This window comes from Drosophila kikkawai, chromosome 2R (genome assembly GCF_030179895.1).
Source record: "Drosophila kikkawai strain 14028-0561.14 chromosome 2R, DkikHiC1v2, whole genome shotgun sequence".
Classification (NCBI taxonomy): domain Eukaryota; kingdom Metazoa; phylum Arthropoda; class Insecta; order Diptera; family Drosophilidae; genus Drosophila; species Drosophila kikkawai.
The window spans coordinates 11,026,479-11,048,103 of record NC_091729.1 but is presented as its reverse complement, the minus strand read 5'-3'; the positions used below and the strand labels follow the sequence as shown (position 1 = coordinate 11,048,103).

At 46.3% G+C, this 21,625-nt stretch overlaps 3 protein-coding genes across 5 annotated transcripts in view; 2 read left to right on the top strand and 1 right to left on the bottom strand.

The window, feature by feature from the left end:
• ktub (Tub domain-containing protein ktub) overlaps positions 1 to 16,607 on the top strand; it is a 26,378-nt gene extending 9,771 nt beyond the window's left edge. The window contains exons 1-6 of one of the 3 annotated variants that reach the window (XM_070283960.1): positions 14,230 to 14,397; positions 14,506 to 14,773; positions 14,846 to 15,316; positions 15,378 to 15,568; positions 15,639 to 15,776; positions 15,839 to 16,607. In XM_070283960.1, coding sequence (XP_070140061.1) covers positions 14,509 to 14,773; positions 14,846 to 15,316; positions 15,378 to 15,568; positions 15,639 to 15,776; positions 15,839 to 16,108 — 1,335 coding nt within the window. In that variant the 5' untranslated portion in view covers positions 14,230 to 14,397; positions 14,506 to 14,508 and the 3' untranslated portion in view covers positions 16,109 to 16,607. Of the gene's footprint in view, positions 1 to 14,229; positions 14,398 to 14,499; positions 14,774 to 14,845; positions 15,317 to 15,377; positions 15,569 to 15,638; positions 15,777 to 15,838 lie in introns of those variants that run through there. The other 2 variants (XM_070283959.1, XM_017171856.2) reach the window with 2 other exon arrangements.
• Positions 11,154 to 13,486, top strand: LOC108078187 (glycerophosphocholine phosphodiesterase GPCPD1). The gene has a single exon (XM_017171855.3). It carries the CDS (start codon positions 11,372 to 11,374, stop codon positions 13,415 to 13,417), a length of 2,046 nt encoding a protein of 681 aa, XP_017027344.1. The 5' UTR covers positions 11,154 to 11,371; the 3' UTR covers positions 13,418 to 13,486.
• On the bottom strand, positions 16,605 to 21,625 carry Tmtc3 (Transmembrane O-mannosyltransferase targeting cadherins 3). The gene is made up of 3 exons (XM_017171852.2): positions 21,499 to 21,625; positions 18,896 to 20,112; positions 16,605 to 18,839 (listed from the first exon to the last, which is right to left on the bottom strand). Exons 2-3 carry the CDS (start codon positions 20,004 to 20,006, stop codon positions 17,179 to 17,181), a joined length of 2,772 nt encoding a protein of 923 aa, XP_017027341.1. The 5' UTR covers positions 20,007 to 20,112; positions 21,499 to 21,625; the 3' UTR covers positions 16,605 to 17,178.

The window sequence follows — 21,625 nt, the reverse complement described above, 5'->3', positions numbered from 1 at the left end:
TAACTTGTATTTCACTATTCATTCTATTAATTTTCAGATAACTTTGTCCATGTTTTCAATGTTTAACTTAAATGTTTTAGGTTCAATCTGTAGAATGTTGTGCTAGAACTATCTCAAAGCCAAAATAAATCCCTGGGAATCCAGTTCATTTAAATTCAAAAGCTTTTGACAGAACGTGTCTAGAATAATATGAGAAATGTGTTACAGCGTCTTGACTTTATTTTTTTTTTTTCTGGGAATAAAGACTTTACTCTAGATTACAACTTTTCTGTCAGATTATATTTAACAAAATCTCTGGCTTTAAATTAAGGACAATCAAGTTATACAACTAAAACAAGTCGAGTGAAAAAAGCTAAAAACCATCAATGAAAAGTCAATTTCTATGAAGGGAAAACCATTGCCAAGGACCTCTCAACTGACTCAAGTTAAACATTAAATAGGTATGAGTTTGTGTGCGTAGTCCTTCCAGGAACCGAGGAAAAGTGGTCAAGGCGCGTCCTCAACTTCCACCTTAATTACACGAACCCCAAGAGGAAGGCACAAAGTTAAACAACGCTCCTCGCCCTTCGATTCATTGAAATTGGAACGCGGTCTGTCATGTTGGAAAAATCGAAGGTTCCACATGTGAGTTTGGGAAGAGTGAGGAGGAGTGCCTCGAACGGTCAATGAAATGGGAACTCGTACCACTGGCATTTTCTGTTGGCAGCCAGCTAGGAAATGTCCTCGTCACTCATTCATCCATTCAGCCATTCATCCATCCGCTCAGTGCGCCGCCAGTCAGGCATGTCAGCGTTCAGGTTGGATTAGCTGGGTTATCGTTAAAGGCTCCTCATAGGCCATGGGCCAGCCCTTTCCCGAGACCCTCTTCCCACTGCCATTACTTTGCACCTGTAGTTTACTCAGTTCTTTGACAACCTTTGGTGCTTTGACTGAATGAATGGGTGTGGCTTATAGGTTTTGAGAGGGTAAGAGAGGTCCTGCCACAATAATATAATTGTAGTTTTTCGTATTTACATTGCTAGATTAGTATAATTATAGGATAAGGATTAAAAATCAATACAAACTATGCCTAAAATGCTTATTTAATTACATGGAATTTGGAATACATTTATTAAAGATTTTAAATAACAAGACTTATTTAATGAAATATTTATGATTATTCTTCATTCTAACTGTCTTTGGTGACAGTTTTTGACCTTCCAGATTGATGTTTAATCGAAATGCAGGTCCTTAAGCCCCTCTTGAACCTACACCCCTGCCTATGTGTGTGTTTTTTATCGATTGTGTCCCCCTCTTTTCTGTTTGTTCTGACACTGAACCACAAGCGCAATAACAACGTCTGACAACAGAACGCCCCAGCAATGTCGCTCCACGTGTCGTATACGCGATTGCATTTCAATCAATCCCATTGCAGTTTTTTTTTTTGTCCCCTCGAAAGGGTCTAATCTCTTTTTTATTCAGTTGCCACGGACAACGCCAACATGGGGGCTTCTGCGTGTGCGTTGGCAAACAAAAGAAACTCCAGATTTCCTATCGGCAATGTCGAATCGGAATTAATGATCTGCCAGTGACATATGACAATCATAATGTCCGATTGTCCCCAGCTATTAATTGTGGCTCAAGGCGGTCGCCATACAAACATCGTGGATTAATGGGCAAGGCCATTTATTATGCAGACAAGCTACGGATAATTAATCGAGCAGTATAATTAACCTGAATACTTTCCCCTGAAGAGATTGAAACGCTGCCTGCCAGTCATGTTTTCTACTCAATAACATTTGCATATCTTAATCGAATTACGAGAATTACGAGAATTACAAGAATTCCAAATTGCTGTGCGAATTCCAGTGCCTGTATCGAATGTGAAGGTCTCCCATTTGTACGCCCCATCAAGGTCGCGAAAAGCGATTGGGAAACTATTCAAAAATGAGATATCGCTTGCACACACAAGCGTCGGATTTGGGGGGGCATTGTCATCGCCCATCGGGTGTGGAATATGTGGAAAATGTGCAGATGAAATTGTACATTGAATTTCACTTTTAATGCGAATGGAAAACATTTGATGCCAGAAGACGACAACATGACAGCCAGTCGAGGCAAAAGTCGTGCCATTGCAGGCGGCTACATGCCATAGTTGCAATGGTGGCAAAAGTTGAATGTTGCAAGGAGTTTTTATTGATAAAACTTTGCCGCAGTGTGCCAAGGCAACGTCTGGTTGCTATCCTGTATCCATATACCAAAGGGGAAGCCTCCGCTGTGTGCGCGCGTGCTGGCAAGTAATTCTGAGCCAGCGCTCATCCTTGAGCCCATCAATCAAAACTTTATTTAAAATCCTTGTTTATTTGCGTCCTTTGCTGCATGATTTATGGGAACTTATCTTCGCTTAAAGGCCTGCCCCCGGAATCAGTTGAATTATTCAATGTGGCAAATTTCCCCTCAATAAGTTTTAATCCGGCTAATTAGCTTTGACATGCCATACGAATTCCCACACATCTGTCCCCAGTTGCAATTAAAATAATTACTGTCTGCTTAAAACTGTCGTCACTTGATGAATACGCCACAACTGCCGCCACTGCCACTGCTGGGGCTTTCAAGGATGCGCAATCAGGACTGTAGCCTGCAGATGAAAGGGAAACTTTTCCCATTCACGACACGCACTCAAGGCGAGCGAGCCCGCCTAAGTAGGCTGCAATTTTGCGCTCAAGTTTCGCCAGGACGAAAGGAAAGCGAAACGGAAATGCAGCTGCTGCCGTCTCTGTCGGACAACATAAAGCCTGAATGTAAATACATGCCAGCAGGGCCCTAATTAAATAACAATTTGGCAAATCCAGTTAAATCCCTGTCCAGTTACTGTCAAGCGCAAAAGGCCTTATCATAATTGCAAGTAAATTAGCAAATCTGCCCCCGGGGAGCGTGGTTAAACGTTTGTACTGAAAGACCCGACCCTCATCCCCGCCCTCTGTTGTGCATGAATATTCAATCGAGTCATTTGACCGACGACAGGCAGTATCCATGGGCATTAAATGTGTTTCAATGTGTCTGAAGGAAGGAGAAGCTTCTCGATTCCCTTGTGGCTCGTTGATGGCCCCATCCGTCCGGTCTGGGTCCCTCCGGACGTGGAAAGTTTCATTCGCATTCGCATTGGCATTGCCATTTCCCAGTTACCGCAATCAAAGGCACACAGAAGCATTTATATTGAAAGTTTCCAATTGCCTGTAAAATGCCAAAGCTGATTTTTCCCAGTCCCTCTTTTCCGCTGCCCCAAACCTCATATGCAGTTGGTAAACGTTTCGGGGGAAAAAAAGGGGATTTTCTTTAGCGAAATGGGAAAAAAAGGAATTTATATATATTTGGGCCAAAGCCGATTAACTTAAGAAGATGCGACAACATTTTCTGGTTGCCCTGGGACCATAAGTTAGGATTTTATTGGTCAGCAGCTGTTTTTTTGTCCAGCCAAAAGTTAAATTTAAGTCTTTTCTAACAGGAAAAAACAAATTTACTCTGTAAATTTTAGTTTCTTGGGTTACAAAATCAAAATTAAGCTGCCCTAGATTCGAGTATATCTGGTGAATACCCGCACATAACCCACACATGTGTAGTATCCTTCCTGCTAACTCTCAACTGAATTAATTCCCCGCTTCGTATTTATCCTTCTCGCAAAGTTTCCTGCCATTTGTCACATACTTTTCGCAGCAACTTTGTTTATATTTCACACAGTTTCGTCACCTACAGAGACTCAGATATCCTGGTCCGAAGGGTGACCGCATCCCACAGCCTCACCTCGGTTAACCTCGCACAAAAACTTCAGTCCCGACAAGGTCTCAAACATTTTGGTATGCAACAGGAATATCTTGCGCGCAGATTTTGCAGTCATCTTTATGAAAGAAAATTTATCTAGCCATAGGAGGGAAATAAGGAAAAGTAATATCTCGTAAGTAGCAAATAAATATGTGAGGATGTCAGAGACAGGACCAAGGAGGGAGTGGGGGAATGTGTGCGGTTGGAGGAAGATTTCCATATTGAACCAGGGAAATAAAAACGTAGAGCCAGAGACTGCTGCCTGGGAAAAACTTAACTGAAGAATGCGAGCTGGGCGTTGGGAGGTGCTGCGAATATCCTTGAATGTAAGGAGAGAGAGAGAGATGCAAGGCATGTCCATGTGTGCATGCGGGACCTTCTTTTTATGTGCACACATTACGAGAGTCCTTAAAATGCCACAATTTTCGGGGACTTTAAACCGAAACGACTGCAGATGCTCATTCGCCATTCACTTTGACGCGGTGAAAAGCCGTGGAAAGTGGGCAGAGTAAGAGGGGTGCTGGGGTGGCGGGATTGCGGGTTAAGTGAGGAAACAAAAGACTGGGAAATATTTTCAGGCGAATACCTTAGAGATTTTCTGCATTTTTCAATGCAGTTTTTCGTGGTCAACACAATGGCTTAAGAAGCACTTTAATTAATTAAAATTTCTTCTTTCGGGCAACTTTTTTGTGAGTTGTAAGCACTTTTTTTCGAAACTTTATGAGCTGAGTCGAATTAAACTGGAAAAACTATTGAATAGTTGTAGGAAAAGTTGCCTTGGTGCAGGATTTGGCAAAGAATAAAAGCGATGCGCCAACATTTTTTCACGTAATAAAAATATTGTGCTTCCCAGTGGCATACCACGAACCGAAACTTTTTCAATTTTTGCAATTTTCATTCTCTATTCCCAACAAAAGCTACACTTTCTCGACCCACATACGGTTTAGAAATGTGATTTTTATTGTATTGTATTATTTCGAGAGCGAGATTACTATATTTCCTGGATTCTCCCTACTTCCCCGAAGCTGTGTTTCCAACTAGTTTTGCTCTAACTTGAAATTATGCCAGCAGAAGGGAGTTCTAAAAGCAAACAATGCATTTATTAAATTAAAAAATGTGGGGCTTGTAATATGTTGTTAATTTTCAACCCATTATTTTTCCTGGAATTTCATTGAAATTTATTTCGGTATGAAAAATATGAAAAGCAGACTTAATGATTTTTCCAGGAACTGGCAAGAACTGTATGAAAGCTAATATTAATTATTCCCATTACTCCATATTTGTGCTTCCTGTATGAACTGCACCGTGCAACAAAGGGGCGTCCAAAGGGGCATTCTCCAAGCAGGCCAAACCCATTTATATTTGGATTCCCAGCACCTCCACACCTTCATCGACCAGAGAGCAAACAGAATGGAGCAGAATATTTAAGGACACTGAGAGAACTCAATTTCTTACCAATTTGTGTTGGAATCTGAACTATACATCACAAATACTTATAGATACACCAAATTAAATTTATTTATATGAAATATTTCAGTTGAATTATTAAATTTTAATTTCCTGACTGACCAGCCATCTCAAAATATTCCCAGAGACAGGGTTATGGCATTTTCTTGCTGTTTACCCACGACGTACTCCGAGTGTTCGCATTCCCGTGGCAACAATAGCCTGGCAACGGACTTACTCGTCGCCACCTGCCAACTCTATATGTTTGCCCCGCACAAACAATTCTCCTTGCCGAGCACTCACCAGGGGAACCTGGCACATCCGGGGAATCCGGTATGGCCAGCCGTCAAGGCTCGCGGGCACACTGGGACATCGGATGGAGGACCTGCCAGGCGAAACCTGATTTGACCTTTCTGGGGGAGGGTAACAGGACAACACAATCCGGCTCCTGGGTGTTTGCCCAATGTCCCGATGTCCCAACATCCCGGGGCAGGTGCAGAAGCGTGAACAGGAGATGGCTGGGACCATGTGTCCTAGTGCTAACGAGTGAGGCTCATGGACTTTCTGTTAGTCAGGCTTCCACCCACTCTACCCTTCACCCAGCGGACACATGCCTTCCGACACCCACAAATATGTAGAACAAAGGCCGGGGATTCGCCAGAGGCAACATTACTTTGACTTCTCTGCACCGTGGCTTAGACTTAGTTGGTCATAAGTCCTTTAAATAGTACTTTCAAGTCCATAAAGGGGTTGAGATAACGTACAAATAACTAGCCTTGGTCAGACAGATTTATTATTATTTTGTTCAGTGACCTAGGATAACGAAAATTTAAGATTACATGATAAGAGGGTTACATTCAGAGACTTTTATCTATTCTTATGGAGTTCCAAATATAAAAAGTTAAAAGTATTTATATCTTTAAAGTTTAAATAGTCCAAAAGTTCAGCTATGTGAAGCCTTGGCAACCCACTAAGTCAAGAGCATGAATGTTTCTATATTTTTCAAAAATATCATAACACTCAACTCAATGTGGCCGCGTTGGCATCCTGATTGTTTTCTATTCCTTTTCACTTGTCGTGGCACTTGCCCCTCGTCGCATTTTACTGCATACTCTCAGGCACACACGCACACACACAGAACTAGGCTCACACACATGGGGGGCATACTCGCACGCTCACACACAAAGCCGCAGTCAATGTCGCTTCTTGTCTCCTTGTTGGCTCTTGTTGTTATCCTTGTTATTGTTCGGAATTTGCATACAAACGGGGCCTGCAAAGGGGGAGAATTACACTAAAAACGTAACTAATTTGCGCCCGAGGATCTCACGCGTCTCAAATGTATTTTGTGACAGGACTTTGCGTCCTTAAGTGGCTTTGTCGAGTCTTAAAAACGTTGTCAGTGGGCTGTGAGCAAAGGAATTTGCACTTGCCAGGAGGCCTCGAAGACGGAAATCAAAGTACTTGCCAAGAAACATTGAGCGGAAGAAGAAGGGGAGGGAAACGAGGACGATTGGGGGGTAAGGATGTAGAATTTTCTTGTTCCCATTTGTTGCTTTGCCTTGCGGTTGGCCAACATACAACTGCAAACATGGACAAAGCAGAAAGCAGCATGTCAGTTGGCTGTATTCAAAAGGCGGAAGAAGTTACAGTAGAGCTGACACAACACAGTCTACGATAGCAAGTGATAACTGCAATAAATATGATATCGATATTATCGATTGCTATGACACAACAGCATTTGGAAATGGATGAACTATATTATTGATCTAGCATATACTTTACTTTAGTTTATTGTGTTTTATATTATACTTTTTTATTTTTAAACTTCAACCGTAGGAGCTAGTGGATATCATACAAGCAAAACAGTTAAAAGTTTTCTCAGTTAAATAAACTTTAACAAGAAAGGAAGCTAACTTCGGGAAACCAAAGTTTGTATACTCTTGGAGTTTGCAATTGGACCAGGGGAGAGAATTTAAAATCAATCAAAACTGCGCCAAATATGCATTTATTTTAAATTGTAGAACTTTTCTTTGTTGGTTAACAAACCAGCAAATGGGATATAAATTTTCACAATATTAATGTAACCTATTTTAAAATTAGGAAAATTAGCTACTATATATATTTCTTTAAAATTTTTGTATTAAAAATTAATTAAGATTTTAATGATGATTTAGAATATATCACTTTCGGAAATGTTTCCTTCACTGCGCTGCACTTCTGACTATATTTATAATAATTATTTTTTTAAGCAGATAAATCGCTGATTTCTTAAGTCCAAAATCCAATCAATTCTATCGATATTATTCCAGCTCTAATGTTCATCTGTCCGTAAGCATTCACATCCTTGGCTAGTTGAATGTGGCTTTTCTCTCTGTGGTCATGTTTCCTAAACCAAATGAGTTCGGTCAGTGGATCCCAGAATTAACTTGTTTCCCAGTCGGGCCGGAAATTGAATTCACCTGACCTCAAAAACACAAGGGACCAAAGCTGATATGAGAAACAAAAAATACATCACAGCAGGCTCATTAAATTTTTAAAGCTAGCAAATATTGAATGGTCGGGGGTTCAGTCATGTGTTAATATATATTTAGAAACCAAACACACGATGTAAAACTGTGGGAAGAATATGCCGCATGTTCGATGAATACAAATCAAAAGTTGAACGGTTTGTTTGCCACCGGAAGCTGGCCATTGCATAGTTTTTATACCATTTTATGTGCATTCGAAAGTTTTGTTTCAGTTTGCTGAAATGCTTCAACTGGTCAGCTTTGTTTATTTAATTTTTTTTCACACATTCATTTTTAAGGACTCTCCGTTTGGCTAGGGACATATATTATTCAGGGAAACATTTAAAGGCCACTGACTAACCGCAAGGTCCTGCTGAAGCTTCGCTCTGGTGCCAAATAATATTTGTAAGGACTTGTCTGAAAAACTTTTATAGCTACAAATGACTGAGCAGTTTGTTCCGTTTGCCAAAGCCATAAGCCAATGTCCGCAAGCTCTTTATCCAATTTCGGTAACACATTGGGTTCGCAGCATCCTCGTGTTTGGGTTTGTCTCTCCATTGTGTGGACATGACACACCCGACCCAACACGACCCCGGCTTATGGCTTAATGAAGCGAGCACGTAAATGAATGTCAATATGGCTAAAACCAACCGAAGCGGGGGTAGGGAAGGACTCAAAGGCAAAGGCGAAAAGCTGTTATGATGATGTCCCTCGTAATAGTTTTCACGCAGTTCCAGTTCCGTGAACCCCCCCGCCGCACTTCAGGGGTTAATGGCCGGATCGTGGACACATTCAGGCTGTTGCTATTGTCTGTTGACCAGGCTGAAAATTGATGAGCATTTTTCCAGGCCATCGGCTATTGGATGTGCGTAAGTGTAAGTTCTACACTTGGCTTGACTATCAGGGTTTGCCGAATTCTATTAAGGTTTTTTGTTTACTACAAGGATCTGCATTTGCCCGAACACTGTTTTTTGCTTTCAAGTATTTGTGTAATGAATAGGAAATTAATCTCATTATTAAACTAGAAGCAATATAAACGAGAGAATGCCTTTAAATATATTCAGTAACTTTGTTTGCTAAATTGAGAAACTTTCTGATCATTTTTTTCTGGTTGCCTTTCGCATTTTTTGGCCCTGCGGAAGCTCACTTAAGCCCCAGTATTACGTGCATATAATCCCTTATGCCAAAACACATCAACCGTCAGCAGCCGGTCCTTGCCAGCTCAAGAGCTGGCTGATGACGGGGAGGGACGAATGGGTTGATTTGCCTTTCCCGGCTGTTGTCGTATTTGCAAACAACAAACAACAAACAAGCAGTGGCGACGGCGGCGACAACAAAAGAGCCACAATGCCATACATTCCGGCCTGTTTGCCTTGCTGACGCTCTCAATTTCCTTGTTTTGCGCACGGGGCGTATGAGTAATCATTTTATTACGCGACCCCCGAAAGTATGCTACATACCGAACAACAGTTGACCTTCCCCAAGGTGCGTGTGTGTGTGTGTGTGTGTGCCCATGTCTTTTATGGCGACCCCTTCGTTACGTATACGCAAATTTGTCTGGGCCCAAATTAAAATAAATGCGCTGAGCACAAAACCCAAAAAGTTGCTGAGAAACATTTGCACATTTCCCCGTTTACGACACTCCGCCGCCCCCCGCAGTCGTATATTTTCGTTAATTTGACTTTGTGTGTGTGTGTGTGAGAAATTGAAAAATAATAAAACCTTATTATTATATGTATTAAGCGGTGGATTAGGTTTGAAGAGCACGGGTTTTATGGCGATTTTATGTTTTTGAGGGATATATATTATTGAATTGATAAGTTATTTTGTTTATGTTGTGTTTTATTTCTTTGCAAAAATATATTGAAATATTTAAATAAATATATTTATCCAAATTTAATTAAATAACAATCGAATCTTGTGAGATATTAATAGCTCTGGCGACTTAATGCTCTAGAGGGAGATATAATATTCAATTGATAAGTTATGGTTATATTTTATTTTATGTTTTTGAAAAAATGTTTTAAAATATCGAAATAAATTTAATTTTTCATATTAACTTAAAAAACACTCAAATCTTGTAAGATTTATGAAATATTCAACTCAAAACTCTAATATAAATAATAAAACCTAATTATTATATGTGCTATGCGGGGGATTAGGTTTGAAGATCACTGGTTTTAATGCGGTTTGATATTTCTGAGGGAGATATATTATTGAATTTATAAGTAAACAAATATATTGAAATATGTTAATAAATGTATTTAATCATATTTCGTTAAATAACACTGAAACTTCTAATAAAATCCTATCTTTATAAGTTTCTTTTTCCTTGATTATAACATTTTTCCTGCTAAACACAGGACAAGTACCATAAAATTGGCACCCCTTCTATGTGAAAGTAATAAAATTACGTTCTTTATGGTGGCCGGAGATGCGCCAGATGACAGTGCTACAAAGTTACCCCTAATGCCTGGCACCATTGACTGCTCCATCAGCTAGAAGCGCCGCACTGAGCTTACTTTTATGCATTCTCCGGTACTCGGTACTCGTTATTTATGTCAAGCCATAAACGAGCCCCGCGGAAGAGTTGTGTTGTTGTGTCGTGCTCTACTTCGACTTTATGCAAGTTTTCGCCTCTCCAACTTTTTCCGATTCTCCCGGAGGCACCGTCTCTTGTTTGTCCCCCTCCCAAGAGCTCCTCTGCATTTCCTCTTCTGCGAGTATGTGTGCCGTACGTGCCAGAGTTTTTCTTGGCAACCAACTGATTTCGAATTTTCACATAATCGCGTTTCTCTCATAAAAAAAGAGCAGTAGACAAAGAAGAAGGACGTGCTTCAGAGGGGTAGTAGTTGCCAAAGTCACCTCAAAGATGGCCCAGCGCCAGGAGGAGTCAATGTAATTACGAGCGCTCTCAGCTGATTACCCTTCGAGCGCTTGACGGAACTGTACCTGCTGTTGTTATTATTATTTCCACGCTCAAGGAAAACAACAAAAAAAAAACGTTACGAAATCCGTAATTGAGCGAAGCGGATAAATTACACGGCCGCTGACAAACTTTCACCATGTAAATTGCCCGACTGGGGGTCAGCCACCACATAAGGGGGAGCTATATGAGTATGTAGCCATTCCCTGACCCCTCTTACCGCAGCTACTGAAGGTGAAGCTTTTGCGCAATTCTCGGGGAATCAAATCCACTTAAAACAGCGGCCACTATGGCCACCCGGGATGACGATGACGTAGGCAGTGTGCCCCAAAAGCTTTTGATGAGCACGTCGCAGTATCTGCAGATGTATCTGCATCGTTAGTTGTATTTGTATCCGTATGTCTATATGTAGTATCTGTATCTATAGTTCTATCTGAAGCTGATGGGTGCACGAGTCTAGGCCACACGTGCGAGCACAGAACGGGCTTGACCGCCGGCCAGACGAGTCGCATTCGCGTCGAGACTCCGATAGCCATCGGTACCTTATCGCGTCGCTAACTTGATCGAAGATGTGGCCACTGCCATAAATCTCCTGCCGGCGATCCAGCGATAAGTGCTTGGTTAGATTTCCCCAAAAGCGCGGACACATTCGTCAGTAGCACCGCGATCGCCGTCGAGGGCGGACACATTCGATATGTCCATGTCCTGGTCAAAGACTTTCGTGGCATTCACCGTCGCCTGGCTGAGCACTCTGTGCCTGCTGCCCGTGGAGACATTCTGCGACACCTCCTACTACGAGAAGTACTATGCGGCCCGACGCTATGTGCCGCTCAAGCGGAATGCCCCGCTGCTCTACAACTTTACGCTGACGCTGCCGGATACAGCTGAAGGTCAACTGGCGGCTTTTGAGCGCCCAGCTTTGGTGGGCAACTTGCCTGTTCTGGGCGCCTGGCAGGCAGGCCAGGCTGTTCTCCTCAATCGCACTGACACGCACAACGTGTGGACCGCGTCCGTAGAAATCCCCCAGAACAGCAGCGTGGAATACCGTTTCTTTGCGGCTGCAGTGGGTCAGAGTGGCGCGGTTCAGGTGCGTCGCTGGGAGTCGCATGTCGTGGCCAGGACTTTTAACACCACAAAGTTTCCTGGAAACCGCAGCGACGAGTTTGGACTCATTGGATCGGAACGACAGCTGTCGCGTGGCTGGCTCCAGGACTCTGGCAGCATTCTCCAACTAAAGGTGTTCCGCGATGTCCTGACTCTGGAGGAGCAACCGGAGGAGGGACGCGGCCAGCTGCGCCTGCGATTGCAGCCCGTGGATCCGAAGACCCTGGCACCCATCCTTAGCTCGGCTCGCGCCAATGTGGAGTACGTGCGAATGTCCTACGGGGACAGCAAGCTGCGTGTCCAACCGGAATACGGAGTGCCCTTCTCCGCCGCAGATATCCTGATGTTCCACGTGGGTCTCGAGCAGTTGGAACAAGTGGCTTACCTGGTGGAAGTCTATGCCGAGCAGGCTGAAGAAAGCCTGGTTCGTTTGCTGGGCTACGCCCATCTGCAGCCTACTTCCCTGTCTGGTAGTGATGGTGCTCTCTCCGTCACCCTGATCTCTCCGCTCTGGCAGCGAGTGGTGGGCGTGCTCCGACTGGAGTACCTGCTCATCCGACCCATGGAACAGGACGGCTTCGACCTGCGCACCAGCTTCGCCAACTACTGGCGAAGCAACTGGACGGCTCTGGAGATTGGCCACCGGGGACTGGGCAAGAGTCTGACGGTAACCTCGAATGCGGCTCCCCTAATAGAGAATACGGTGGCCTCAATGCTGGCCTCCTCCGAATTGGGAGCAGATTTTGTAGAGTTTGACGTCCAGCTCACCAGCGACCTGGTGCCCATCATTCACCATGATTTCTCCATCCGCGTGTGCATCGACTCCAAGACGCCCACGAGCCGCGACGACCTGACAGAGGTGCTACTGAAGGACATCAAATACGAGCAGCTGAAGGAGCTGAAGACCTACCAGATTGTAGGAAACAAAATCGTGGAGTATCCGGCGCACAACAACGTGGAACCGCCGGAACAGCGCCTTTTCCCCACCCTGCAGGACTTCTTCGAGCGCGTGAACCAAACCACCGGCTTCGACATCGAGATCAAGTGGCCCCAGCAGAAGGCAGATGGTCAGTTTGAGAGCGAGCAGACGCTGGACAAGAACCTGTTTGTGGACCGCATCCTGGCGGTGGTGCGACGACACGGCTGCGGACGGCTCAATGTGATCAAGAGCTTCGACGCGGACCTGTGCTCCCTGCTGCGCTTTAAGCAGCACATGTACCCGGTGCTCTTCCTCTCCAGCAGCAAGGAGAATGCCTTCAGCGATCCGCGCGCCAGCACTGTGGAGCAGAGCGTAAACTTTGCCCAGGCCTTCGATTTGGGTGGAGTTTCGCCCAATGCCGTCTTCTTCAAGGCGGACCCTTCGTTGGTGCAACGTTGCAAGGCCCAGGTTCCCATTGTCCTGCTCTGGGGCTCGGACCTCAAGGATCGCACCTCCATTGACTCGTTCTTGCAGCAAGGACCCACTGGTGTTATCTACGACCGGCTGGATCTCTGGCTGGGCGCTAATCGGACGAGTGCCTTCGAGGCGGAGCAGGATCTGCCGGACTACTTCCAGCTCCAGTGCGATCCGGTGGCCAAGGAGCGCGAAGTGAACGCCACCGTTGAGAGCATTCTGAGTAACGTTAACCTCCTGTAAAACCAAAGTTGTGTAACCCCAAAAAAAACCGATATTTAAGCCAAGCAATAAACGCGATTAAAATAAGAACGACTTTTCATGAAGGATATAGGATATATAGTAAAGTAACTCATGTTTTAGGCTGGTCTTCCTAGTATTGAATCCTTTAGTATCCTTTCTTATATCTTTTTGAAGAAAAAACAATACAAAAATAACCTAAGCCCTATTGTAAGTCAAATATTTCATTTTAATATTGCTGCATTAATATATCAACTCTCGAGCTTTGAGGGGAAGCCAATCTTAATATCAAATTTTATATCCTGTGAGGGGTAGAAACAAAGGGCGCGAATATTCCCTTTGATTTATATGCGCAATTTCAGCGCAACTTTTGACAGATACGCCTCTTGTTTTTGCGCTGGTGAACATGAACGTGAACTTGAAATTTAAATCTTTAATGAAATCATTGCCATCAACCGCTGTCCCACATGTCATTTGACGGTGGCTCGTACCCGCGTCCATTTGCATTCGCATTCCCACACCCACACCCACCAGCTACCAGTCGCAGACCATTGAGTGAGAGCTCCCGCGAGTGGAGAATGGAAATGGGAAATGTGGAGGATGGATGGAGCTTGGGGCGATGGCAATGGTGGTGCTGATGGATCAGCACGATTCTCGGCACTCTTTCCCCCCCGTTGCGGCCAATTACCTGCTGCTCGCTGTGCATTCCGCTGGCGGGGATTAGGGGTATCCATGCATATGCAAATATTTAGGCATTTATTACGGTTATTTATCTGCTCCGTGGGTGTAAATGCAGTTTTGTTGCAATTTGTTGCAACTCGAAACTGGGCCGCCTAATTGGATTGGATATGCAAAAATTCACAAGCGAATTGTAGTGGCTTGGAAAATCAAATATAATTACGGTTACGGTGCCAACCGCTGTCCTGGACGTGCACAGCCGCAATCGCAATTATTTGATTTACTGTCTCATTACCTCCGCTAAGGTGGTTTCCAATCTAATCGAAGATATTTTTATGGTTGCATTCTTCGAGTGGCCACTGATTAGAGCGCGAAGTAAACAATTCTTTCGGTTTATCTGCTTGCAGCGCCAGCTGATGGAGGCCTACATCCGCCAGAAACGCGCCTCGCCGGGCATGGTCCAGGCCAGTGATCTCCAGATCAACCGCCCAATGTCCGGGATGCGCAGCAACAGCCGCGAGCTCCACGCCTACGACGGACCCATGCAGTTCATCAGCTCGCCCCAGAATCCGGACCAGATACTGGCCAACGGAAGTTCCGGGGGCGGGGCTCCAGTTGCCATGAACACGAGTCGCAACCACTCGAACAACATGCGCAGCCTGAGCACCATTAACCAGGAGGGTAAGTCCCCTACACTTGCAAAAATTGTGATAAGAATTGCACTCTAAAGTTTCCATGTAATTAACCCAACAGCTGATCTCATCGAGGAGATATCGTCACACGAGCTGGAGGACGACGAGAGTAGTCCGGTGACTGTGATCGAGCAGCAGCAGCAGACCGCCCCGCACAGCGCCAACTCGACTCAATCACAGCGACCGCGTGCCCGCCAGCACTCCTTCAGCGACACCCTCGACGAGGACGACTATACCAATCGCAATGTGGCGGGTGCGGCGCCTGTACGTCCCGCCGGCCTGGCCTCGTCACCCTTCAAGGATGCCACGACGATGGACGGCAGCAGCAATGGAACGGGTAACGGAGCCGGTGGGGAGTCCGAGGGTGATGTCATTGGCAACATTGACCAGTTCGTGATGCAGCCAGCTCCGCAGGGTGTCCTCTACAAGTGTCGCATCACACGCGACCGCAAAGGCATGGACCGGGGCCTCTTTCCCATCTACTACCTGCATCTGGAGCGGGACTACGGCAAGAAGATATTCCTGCTTGGAGGTGGGTTGCGATTATTCTTTAAATTATTTTCCTATCAATCTCACTTGATTTCTTTTTTAAGGTCGGAAACGCAAGAAGAGCAAGACTTCGAACTACATAGTCAGCTGCGATCCCACGGACCTGTCCCGCAATGCCGATGGCTTCTGTGGCAAGCTACGCTCCAATGTCTTTGGCACCTCCTTCACTGTCTTTGACAATGGCAACAAGGAGAGCTCGGAAAGTCCTAGACTGGACCTGGCGGTCATTATTTATGTAAGTAATTGCTCTGTTCTGTGACCTTTAAGTCCATAAATAACTTTCTTATAATTTCGATTTCTTGCAGGACACTAATATTCTGGGCTTCAAGGGACCCCGCAACATGACTGTGATACTGCCTGGCATGACTGAGGACGATCAGCGGGTCAAGATCAGTTCGGCGGATCCCAAGCAACAGGGCATTCTCGACCTGTGGAAGATGAAGGTGAGTTGAGAATAACGAAATATATATTCCCAAGACTGATTTATTAATTCTCTCATCTCCAGAACATGGACAACATTGTGGAGCTGCACAACAAGACGCCGGTGTGGAACGACGAGACCCAGTCCTATGTACTGAACTTTCACGGACGCGTCACCCAGGCATCGGTGAAAAACTTTCAGCTGGTCCACGACTCCGATCCCGAGTACATAGTCATGCAGTTCGGTCGCACCTCGGAGGACGTGTTCACCATGGACTTTCGCTATCCCCTGTGTGCGATGCAGGCCTTTGCCATAGCGCTGAGCAGTTTCGACGGCAAAATAGCCTGTGAGTGAGCCTGCTCCTGCCTGGAGTATCGGGTCACCCGCTGCCTTATGTACAGCTATCTGGAGGCATAGTTTGGAAAAAGTCTTGGAAATCTAGTCACTCGCAGAACACTGAATCGGTTGAGGTATAAGTAGATACTATTGAGGTAGCCCCCATTACGTATGACATTTATTCAGAATGTGCTCACCGATTTTATAAGAAATTATTTTCTAAATCTTAATGTGCCCCCCTCTAGCGATAAGTTCACGAATCGCGGTAAACGTCATCAAAAGAAATATCAATTTTATAGTCTGCATATAGCAACAACTGGAGAACGAATATATTATGTAAACTATATCAAATGCGATTACTATTAGTCGTTAAAAGAGAGCGTGCCGAGCTCTTATCGATCAAAGATTTATTTTTCATTGTAAGAGAAAGCTTAGATTCGTCTATTTACGTATTTAAGAGTCAATATCACACAAATGCAAACGGAAGATAATAATAAACAGAGTACGATCGTCGAAATTTTTGTTTTAATTATGGTATACCATTATTTTTATTCGTTTCTTTAAGTACATGTCATTACGTTATTTTGGTAAATGCAAGACTGCTGGCCCTTTACTTGTTAATTACAAAATGTATTTACAAAACTAATGTCAGTTGAAGTCTGCAGATCTGACCTTAAGTATGTATAATAGAGCTGGGAAACTAACGATTCTTCGGGGTTTTGAAAGAAACTGTGAATATTTAAACATTTTTGTAAGAAAAATACCGAAATATGAATTGATCTATTTAGTTTACTTTATCTAAAATATACAAAAAGTCAATGAACTGCGAGAATCAATTTTTTCCCAGCTCTACCGTAAAAATAAATTGTATAAACATTTTCCAAAATAAGTGTTTAATCTGAGATTCACTATAATAACTAATAAGTACAATGGAATTAATTGGAGTGGAGCACTCCCCACGTTCTGTGTATGTTATCTTAGTCAGACTCTGCACCGTTCACAGAATTCGGAAATTATCTTTCCATCAACACTCAACTTATGACTTTTTACACGTCCATAACTGCTATTTAGGCCAATGCCAACTTTTGCTATGATCGCTTGCGCGGCTTGTGCGTAGGCCGGTCCTGAGGCAGCTTGAACTCAAGCGGATCATAGTCCTCGTACGCGAGCTGTCGCTCTGGCGCCGTATCAGGTAACTTGTTGATTTTCTGCAGTCGAGCGTGGACTATCTGCAGATGCCGGCCAATGTAGTCCTCGGCGGGGGCCAGGCGTTGGGCATACTGCAGGCAGGCGGCCGCCTTGGCCAGTCTCTTGCGCTCCACGAAGACCACGCACAGATTGTGCAGGCCCTGGGTGTTGTGCGGGTCGTATTGAAGGATGCTGCGATAGCAAGTCTCTGCTGCATCCAGATCCTTCATGTGGTTGATGTAGATGTCGCCCAACAGGATCAAACCCTTCACATGCGAGGCATGATGGCGAATCAGTTGGTTAAGGAACGGCACCGCATCCAGGGGCCTCTTGGTGTCCGCCAGCAGCAGCGCCAGGTTGAACAGAGCGCTGCGGAAGTCCGATTTCAAATGGATGGCCCGCTTGAAAAATTGCTCAGCCTCGTCGAAGCTTGACTCGTCCATGGCCAGCATGCCCAGGTTAAAGTATACCTTCTCGTTCTTGTCGTCCTTGGCCAGAACTTTGTACAGGCGAGACCGCGATAGCTGGCGAGCCTCCTCCCCGCCCAGTTCCTGCAGCAGAATGGCAGAGTTGAGCAGCGCCTGCTCATGCTCCGGATACAGTTCGATGGCCTTGTTGAAGTACACTTGGGCCTGCTGGCTCTTGCCCTGCTCCAAGAAGACTACGCCCAAGTTGTAGTAGATGTCCGCATTCTCGCTGTCGTAGAGCAGAGCCTGCTCGTAGACCTCCTGGGCCTGGGCCGTGCGGTTCAGCTTCATCAGGATGTCGCCGCGATTTATATAAGCCTGGACATAGTCGCTCCGCATGCTTATAGCCTGCCGATACAGGTGATCCGCCTCCTCCAGTCGCGTTTGGTTCTTGGCTATGAGGTTCGCCAGGTTGATGAAAACGTTCAGGTGATTGGGGGCGATGCGCGCATGGTAGCTTACGCCAGGCTTGGCCTGGGGAAACAGTGCTTTCGCCTGTACATAAGCCTGCTCGGCCTCTGCATAACGCTTGAGATGGTTAAGGGTTCGCCCCACATTTATGTGGGCCCCAATATCGTCCGTCTGTATGCGCACGGCCTGCTGGAAGTACAGTAATGCCTCCTCGAATCTGCCATCGTTTTCCAGAGCATGTCCCACGTTGTTGTACAACTTGGCGTTGCGCTGATTCACATGCACACCGGACATGAACAGCGAGTACTCGGTGCGCCAGTCCCAATTACGCTGATGTGTCTTCAATGCGTGTGAGAGCAAGAGGACGGCCAGGGCTGCCTGCCCGAACCGTCGGCCTCCGAGGCGCCTCTGTAACTGCTCAAAGCCGTAGGCCACCAGCAGGCAGTAGCCCATCGATGGCATGTATAGAATCCTTTCGGCCACCACGAAGCCAACGGGGAAGAACAGATTCGATGCCGGGAGGAATGGCAGCACCATCCAGCCGAGACACATGATCAGCGTTCGTGATTGGGCCAGATTTCGTGAGAAGCAGGCCTTTACAACCAGAGCTCCCAGTGCAGCAAATGTTAGCAGTGTGGTCACGTTCCGTGCATCCCCAAATCCCTCCAGCAGCGGGACAGTACCTGGAATAGTTTGAAATTAATACAGGTTTCAATTTGCGCTTCTATGCAGTTCTCACCCATGGTCCAGTCGCAGCAGAGCTGCGCGGGGCAGAGCAGTAGCCAGCAGTTCAGGTAAATGAGGTAGCCGTAGGTAAGTTGCCGCTCGGGCGTCTCTGCCGCCGAGGCTGGATTGTCAAAGCGCGTGAAGATGGGCAGCTGGGAGCCCATCACATAGACCCGTCCCGCCAGAAGGGCCAGCGTGATGCCAGCCAGAAAGCACAGGCGTTTCCACAGCGCCGAGGAAGACCATCGTCGAATGCCGGATGACTTCGTCAGCTTGGGCGACTGTTGCTCGGGCTGCTGCTCCTCGAAGAGACGCAGCACCAAGTGACAAAGATGCAGCGGCCGAAGTTTCTGGACAACGAACAGCTCGTAGACCACACATATGCCGGCAATGGTGATGCCCTGCTCCTTGCACAGCATGGAGGCCAGCAGGCAACTGCCAAAGCAGAAAAACAGTGGCAGCCAATGGGTGCGTGGCGAACCGCCCGAACCCGAATCGGCAACGGACTTTGCATAGCTGAGAAAGGCTGCCAGAAAGCAGATGGAAGAGAGCAATTCAGCGCGACCGACGACGCCAGTAACGGCCTCCGTGTGCACCGGGTGAGTGGCGAAGAGCAGCGAGGCCACGAAGGCGCATGTGTTAAGCGAGGCAGATGGGGCCGAGGTCGCATTACTGCCCCGCGATGCACACTGGCGCAGCAGGAGCCGGCAGACCCGACGCCACAGCAGGCAGACCGATAAGTGCAGCAGCAGGTTAACGAAGTGGTAGCCAAACGGCTCCAGCGCATGCAGCAAGTAGTTGAACCGGAACGTCAGCACGGTGAGCGGCCGATAGGACTTGTGGGACTGCTCCTTGCGCATCGGCGTGCCCCAGAAGTCGTTGAGGAAGACGTTGCGCAGCGGCGTGTGGGGTCGCAAGTCCTTGTTATCCCTTATCGCACTGATGTCATCGAAGACTAGGCCGCACTGGGTGCTGTTGTAATAGCAGGCGATGCAGGCCACGCAGATGCACAGGAACTCGAGCAGGTTGCGTTGCGAGGAGGAGCTCGATGCCCTAACTTCCTGATCCCTCTCATTGGGGTGGGGAGGCATGCTGGTGGTGCCGGGGCTGGGGTTCGTTGACATGTTGGCTTCGCGTTACTTCGTGAATCGTTTCATGTATCCATAATTGTTCCGTCAGCGGCGGTGAAACGTTGCATGCAGCAGGCTAGGAGGGCAGTCCCTAGATGGTCTGAAATAAATGTCCAAATGGGAGAACCATAAACTATTATTAGCATGCCGTGCTGACTGCAAATCTAGATAGCAAATGGTTTTCGTGCTTACTTCACTCACTAGCTTTACTTACAGAATGCCAGAGTTAAAAAAAAAAAACAAACAAAAGAAGACCCTCAAATGTATGCTATAAAATTGCAAGGGGAATGAGCTGGCTTATTAATGGGACTTCCCCAAAGCAAACTGCAATAATATTTATACAATGCATATAAACGCCCCATCCCCAAATTTTTGGATACACACAATTTACCCCCAACAACTTTACTTTCGCAGAAGCCGACTCCCTTTCATAATCTTCCTTTCGATGTAAGGCACTCACCGATTTGCCCTGCTGCTCAAGGGATTCTTAGTAATGACAAAGTTGACACTGTTTTTATTACAACTTGAAGTTGTACAAAGACACAAAAACTGATTGCGGAAAAAATCAATTAATGCGCAACAAAGTAACTCCGTCCCGGTTACTGTCCTGGATACAGACTGCTAACACAAAGGCCCGAAGTTAACAAAGTTGTAAACTGCGGCCCGACAGAGCTCCGGCCTTAGGATCCGGAGTCCGGACGGAGAGCGGCGAGAAACTGCAGCCCCGAGCGGGGCAAAGCGAGAGCGAGTGCGATTTGTTTGCATAAACTGCTGTAAATATTGTGGGACTTGGAGGAGAAGACACTCAATGCGACTCGAGCATTACTAGGCGGGGCACACTGGCGGAGGAGGAGGATGCAGCTCGGCGGGCGGCAACTTTGTTGCACTCAATGTCATCGATTTTTCGGGCGGACAGTCAAAACAAACCACCACCAAGTAACCGCTCGTAAAGAGCGCACGCACCGAGTCCGAGTCGGAGCAGAGCGGAGCAGATTGGACTGGGAGCCGGAGTCGCAGCTGAGCGCAACTTTGTTGCACGACCGACATTTCCCGAAGGACGACCGGGGTCGCACGTGCTCCGTTTTCCGTTTTCCCGCCAAGTCCGGCGCATGAGCCCGCGAGTCCTTGCACTTTCACTTGGCCCGCCTCTCTTTGCGCTCAACGCTCTCCCGCTCTCTCGGCGAAAATTAATGGACGTTTGTGTTTTTGTAAAATTACTTTGACCGAGATACGGCGCGAACATGGCGCTGGCCGTGGAGGTGGAGCTGGCGCTCGAGCCGGAGTCGGAGCCGGAGAGCTAGCCGTGCGTCCTCTCCCATTTTAGCATAGACGCCATTACAACGGCGGTGGCCACACACACACACCCAAACAGTCACAAGGGGCAAACAATCCGAAATTACAACTTTGTTGCAATTTTGCACTATTTACAATGTTGCTGGAAAACGCACTGCTGATGTGGTTGAAAGGGCCAGCGGGAGCTGCTTACCGTGGCGCGGGAGCGAAGTACTTGTTGAGGTAGATCCATGGCCACGAAATTAAGTTACATTTTAACACAAATCAGAGCGACTTGGGATGGATTGTTATTGTGTTATCGATAGACGATTGTCGGCTGC